Source organism: Manis javanica, chromosome 3 (genome assembly GCF_040802235.1).
Source record: "Manis javanica isolate MJ-LG chromosome 3, MJ_LKY, whole genome shotgun sequence".
Classification (NCBI taxonomy): Eukaryota; Metazoa; Chordata; class Mammalia; order Pholidota; family Manidae; genus Manis; species Manis javanica.
Genome location: NC_133158.1, coordinates 24,362,465 through 24,368,464, shown reverse-complemented (window position 1 = coordinate 24,368,464; position 6,000 = coordinate 24,362,465). Strand labels below are relative to the sequence as shown.

Below are 6,000 nucleotides of genomic sequence, written 5' to 3'. Positions count from 1 at the left end.
TCTTTTCTTTCTGTAAATACTTAGTTCTAGGTATTAAAATGCACTGAATTAAGAGCTCTAAACTCTAGCACTGACTTTCCAATTGTCTGTTGTGCTGGACATGTCCTGTCACTTCTTTGCCTTTATTCCATAAACAGAAAGGAATAAAGCTTGCATCTCCTGCTTCTTGGTGTGAAGAGGACTTTGAACACTATAAAAACAAATTAAAGATCTTCCTCTTTTTAGTTAAAATCCTAGGACACATGTATTTCCAGGTACCGTTTGTACTATTTATACCAGTTTGTAAGAACATGCAGGAAAAGACCAGCTTTCAGCCACTGGGAGGATCACATTTAAGTTACTGCAGCCTTGCAGTCGCCAGTCAGATCTACATGGTTGACTTTTAAACAAAAAATTACTTTCTGTCAGTGTGCTCTATGTTGTTAGAGCTCTGCTCATCTACAACTGGCCATAAGTCTTGATGAAAAGGGTCAGAGGCTGATTTTGTTTAAATTGTGAGCTCTGTTGAGTATTGTAGTTCACACTTGAGTTGTGGAATTGGAACTTTTAATCTGCATGGCCCATTTAGCACGAGGGGAAAGAGGCCTCCTTTTGGAATGGGCAGTCTGACTGGCATACAGTAATCACACCCTGGCAGGAAGGCAGGGGTCAGGGAAAAATCACTCGAAATGGGGTCAGAAAAGTTTCCTCCCTCTCACTTCGTTAGGGTCAGAGGTTGGGGGGATACAGCATGCAGTGCAGAATCACATCCAATCTCTAACCCTGAAATGTTCTCCGTCTCCTGGGAGGAAAAAAAGATATGAACAGAAGTGATTGAAATACCAGGTGCTGGGATGATAGACGGGGGAGGGTACTAAATGGCATGCCCTGGAAGTCAGAGAAACAGGAGGTCAACAACAGATGGCAAGACTGAGGGAGGCTTTGTAGGAAACCTGACATCTGATCAAGGACCCTACTGCCTAACTTCTTTTAAAATACTAGTATTATTAAATGCTTTTATTTTGTTTATTTTATTATATAAAAAGACATTAAAATTTATATTAAGGCATTAAAATATTTAAATAACATGATAGTAGATGTGTGCATTGAGTTCAACTCATATTGCTTATGGGCAGCATCCACACTCTACGTCTGGTTTTGGTGATTGTCTCAAGGCAGTTCAGAAAGGGAACAAGAGCTGATTTACAAAATTATTTTAATGCTTGGAGAGCTATGCGCTTAGAAGTTTTGCAGACTTTTTACCCTGTGCATTAAGTGGCCAATAGTCAGAATGCATCCCAGGCAGTCAGCCTCCAGAAGCCATATTCCTGGTCACTGTGTAAGGCCCAAGAATGAGTCATTTGTGATAGACTAATCTTTGATTTTAAAAGGTGTTCCCCTCAAATCACAATTGTTGGACAGAGAATTTTTTAAAATTGTAACAACAGGAAAATAGTCAGTTCTTGATTATCTGTGCTGATGGAGGGGAATAGTGGCATCAATAACCCAATATGGTATAGAAAAAAAATCACCTGGTAGCTGATTACATTCGACTAAATTACTTTAAGATGACATGACATTTTCATAACTAATTATGTACTATTTATGTGCTTTTTATAATTCAACATTCTTTGAGCATATTTGTAGTAAGGCAAGGGTGGCAGGAGACACTGGGAAAGGATTAATCACGATTGAATGTTGCTTTCCAGATGTACATAACTAAGAATTTGTTTAAAAGAAATAACTCATTCTAGCTCTTAAGATGAAAAGTTGATGGCGGCTGCCACCTCCCAGGCTGGAAGAATTCTGAGCTCACCTGATAAATGAAATTTATCACCCATGTCTTCTGCCCCTGTGAAAGGTGCTATTTTGTACATAGGGTGTTTGCTCCATAAAAACTCAGGGACATTGAGAGAATCCAATTATCTGGCAAAACAGAAATCCCTTTCATATAGTTAAGTCACATGCAAAAAGACGGTAAGAGTAAGCACTTGGAAAGATTAAATAAGCTCCTTGTTCAGAGTCACTGCCAAAAGTCCAAGCAGGAATACATCCCAAATGACCTATGGCCAATTGGGCCTAGAGCCTGGAGTAGGTAAGCATGGAAATTGTGTTGCTTAGACCTTCCCAGCATCTAGTATCCCAACTTGTGGAAACATCACCTCAATTTTCCTTTAGGAGCTATTCCTCCCCTATTAGTGCAGGCTTGGCGTGATCAAGGTGTGCTGGCTGTGTGACACAAATTGGACTGATCAGACTCCTGGGAATTTGGGTATGGAACAGAGTGACATAGAAAGCAAAAACAGTCAATTCATCCCTACAACAGCTCCCAGAAAAGACTGTCCAAAGTGTGTACAGCCTGGAGCCCCAGAGTGGCCTGGCTCTGATCCTCATCAAGGTACAGTCATTCATCATCTCCTTGGCTCATGCATTCTAACCTGTCATTCCTTTTCCTGCGCTCCAGTTAGCTAGAGCTGCTTTCTGTTGCCTGCCTCCCATGAACTCAATCTGTGACGGCGGCCATGGAAGCCAACAAATCAGACATGTTTGGGTGAAGGTGCCTCTGAGGCATTTTCTAAAACACCTTCAAGTCAGTCAGACTCAGCTAATCCAGGTCCTCATTTATTAATGATGAAGCTGAGAGATTAGACTTTTTCAAGGCACAAAGTTATAAGCCAGGCCTTCTAATGCTTTCCATCACCTCATAAAAGCAGTGATACAGTCTTCGTTGGTGGGGTCACTATGGCACACGGGCAGGCAACTGATGCAAAATGCTACTTCAAAGACCCCTTCAATCAATTAATCAATGATTATTTATTGCAAGGCACTGTGCTAGGCACTATAGAGAGTACATGGAAGAAAAGACCAAAGTCCCTGCCCTCAAAGAGCTTACAATCTAGTTGTGAAGACAAGGCATAAATACAAGGAAAATTAAGTAACAGTACAGGAGTTAAGTTAAAATGCAAGATAACAACAGTACAAGAGATTTCCAAAAGCAGTACCTGATTAATTACTAAGTCAGTTGCATGGACAGGACTTTCAGCTGATTCAGAGCAAGGACGTCACAAGGACCACAGTGCGGGAAGGTCTTCACAGATGAGCTGGGGTTGGAGCTACCCTAGGATAGTGGGATTTGGGTGAGAAAGAAGAGTGGGGAGGGCATTTCAGGAAGGGGCATCCATATGATCAAAAGGCACAGAGGTGAGACCAAAAGCAAGCAGGGTTCAGGGGCCAGTGAGGGCTTGGCATGGCTGGGCACAAAGTTAAGTTCTTATTAGACTAAGAAGGGCCTTAAATGCTCAAGTTGAGATTTTTTTTCCCTTTGGTGGCAGGGTTGGAGAAACCTTAAAACAAGAGACATCCTTAGGTTGAATATACAAAAGACATAGCTAATCAAGAAGAAATATTCAAGTCTGATCTTCAGGACATTTATCTGTGGATTTTGACCCTCTCTACTTCCAAACAAGATTTGACATGGTGTCTTTAGGGCTGTCAATTCCAAAGAAATAGCTCTGGGTCATCTAGGTTTAGATCAGGGCCAGAGACTTTGAGTCCCTCGAAGATCTCAAATTATAACTAGCACAAGGGTGAGCTAACAGATTCCCTGACAGGCAGGCAGGAAAAATGCTCCCAAAAGACAAGTATCTTTACAAATGACAGAATATTTATTAACAATACCTTTAAAAAAAGATTACATATGCTAGATCACTGGTAAATATCATTTACACTGGGGTTGGGGACTACCTGGGCATTTTCTTTTTTTTCATTCATTTTATTATTTTGTTGATTTTTTTTCTGTGTGTGATCTTATATTTTGTTTCATTTTAACACATAAGTAACCATATCAAACTAAGAAAGAAAACAGCGTGAAATACTGACAATATTTTTTCCCAGTTTTACCACCCTAGTTTTTACACAAGTGAAATCCTGATTATGACTTTATTGAATAAATATAGCTAGAAGATTGAAAACTTAAATGATTTGTAAGCAAAAATGACACATTACAGGTAAATCTGAGTTCTCTGAGAAAGAAGAAAAGGTGGCAACATGTTTACATTTGAAAATTTTTATAGAAAATTTCATTGCCTTTTATATGCACTGTTCCACTAGCGTCAGCTTACAAAACCTCCCCCATTATAACAAATAGCTATTTTCATAAGAATATGGTTTTGTTGATATTGTCATTTTCCAATGTATAATTTTTAAAACTTAGAAGATAAAGCTTATAAAGCAACTAGGCTACCTATTGCAAAACAGGAGAATCATCAAGATACCATACAATTGTAATAAAGATCTTTCATAGGATCACGAAAAAAATTCTTTGTGGAAACTATTTGCTGAAATAGGAGAAATCTGCCAAACTCTACACATGATTTTGATTCAAAAGAAGGGCTCTATTATTAAAGAGATACATGTATTATATATAAAGAAATTATGAATCCATTAACAGAAAATTGCCTTAAAAATGTACATTCAAAACAGATACTTTTAAAGAGAGTAAAATTATCTTCTATCTTCTGAAAGACTCAGTTGACTATAGTAACTTCTGGCCTATGTTACTACAGGATATGTAACTTCCAATGTAATGTGTAAGATAATGCTACTTACAAAGACAATGCTAACTTAGTTGAGTGAAAAGAAAATCCTACCGCACAACGCTAAATTCAGGGATGGGGGTATTGCACAAGGCATCTGTTAGGCAGTTAGTGCAGGTTTTGAGACTGCAGCCATTCCTGGAACTATCTCAAGTTGTGTTGAGCAACAAAATTCACAATGGGGTTGGCAAACACATGGTATGCATCAGAATGACTCGATTCGCTCCATTAACCATCCACAAAGTCATTTGCGTACAGCAGCCTTGAGTTAGAGACCAGGTTTTCAGCTGCTCTGCCACGAGATCCTTGGAAAACTGCACAAGTAATTTGCAATTTACTTACCAAGATGAGTTTCAAACTCTGTCCTTAAAGGAAATGTTTTCAAATAATAATTGTGTGATTGGGTCACTCATAGCATTTTATAGCACAGGAAAAAAATTGATTATCTACATCTCATGTTAACTTTAAAAAATTCTATAAAACACTAAATATATAATAAAAAATATGCATATAAGGACATATGTAAACTGCTTTGGTAACATCATATTACAGATGTCTTCAGTGCATTGCAGAGTTTCCAAAGAAGCTTCAGACAAAGCTAGATTTGCTTGGAGGAAGTACTGTGTAATGCCATTCCTAAAGAAGCAAAAAACGTTTGTTTTTTCCAGTAATAAGATGTACTTGAACAACAATATTACTTAGTACTGGGTGTCTTCAGAACGACTAGCTAAATGTTGCTTATATTATGAACAGCAAGTCCTTTAGCTAACTTTTGTCATAAACTGGACCTAGCTGTGAGAGAAATCATGATCGTACTGATGGCCGACAGCGTACATGCATTTGAAGTGGAAGGCCCGGCTCCTCTTGCATAGGCATCTGTAAAGAGAGAATAAAGTCATTCAGCATTGCCTATCACAGGCTGCCAAAGGAAGCAAGGCCACGGGGCTTTGGGAAACAGCCGAACTAGGTGGATTCTACTGAAAATGACCACTTCCTAATGACTTCTTAATATCAATCCTATGACTACCTAACTGTGAAACTGGGAGCAGGTTATGGGACATCTATGGATCTCCACTTAAGTATTTGTGAAATGGAGGTATCCATGTGTTCTGTGAGAAGAGACTTAAATATTACTAGTAACATTACTAATAAATATTATGATACATCAATGATGCAGCAAAATGTATATTGCTAACTCGCTGCTGAATTCTGTGTCCTGGGCACAGACAAATATGACACTTAATTCTTACAAAAACTAAGAATAGCCAGTATTTTTATTACACCATTGAACTGATGAGGAAAATGGGGCCCAGAGAAGTAAGATAATTTGGAAGACCACCTAGTGACTAAAGAGCTGAACTGGGACTCAAACCCATGTCTGTCTAAATATAGCCTCATTTTTCCAAAAAAAAAAAAATATATATAT

At 38.5% G+C, this 6,000-nt stretch overlaps 1 protein-coding gene across 9 annotated transcripts in view; it reads right to left on the bottom strand.

Moving 5' to 3' along the window:
• Positions 1-3,621: 3,621 nt before the first annotated feature.
• The window catches only part of CNTN4 (contactin 4), a 927,209-nt gene continuing 924,830 nt past the window's right edge, over positions 3,622-6,000 (bottom strand). For 7 of the 9 annotated variants that reach the window (XM_073230946.1, XM_037019370.2, XM_037019369.2 and 4 more), the window contains one exon: positions 3,622-5,450. In XM_073230946.1, coding sequence (XP_073087047.1) covers positions 5,350-5,450 — 101 coding nt within the window. In that variant the 3' untranslated portion in view covers positions 3,622-5,349. The remainder of the gene's footprint in view (positions 5,451-6,000) is intronic. The other 2 variants (XM_073230952.1, XM_073230950.1) reach the window with 1 other exon arrangement.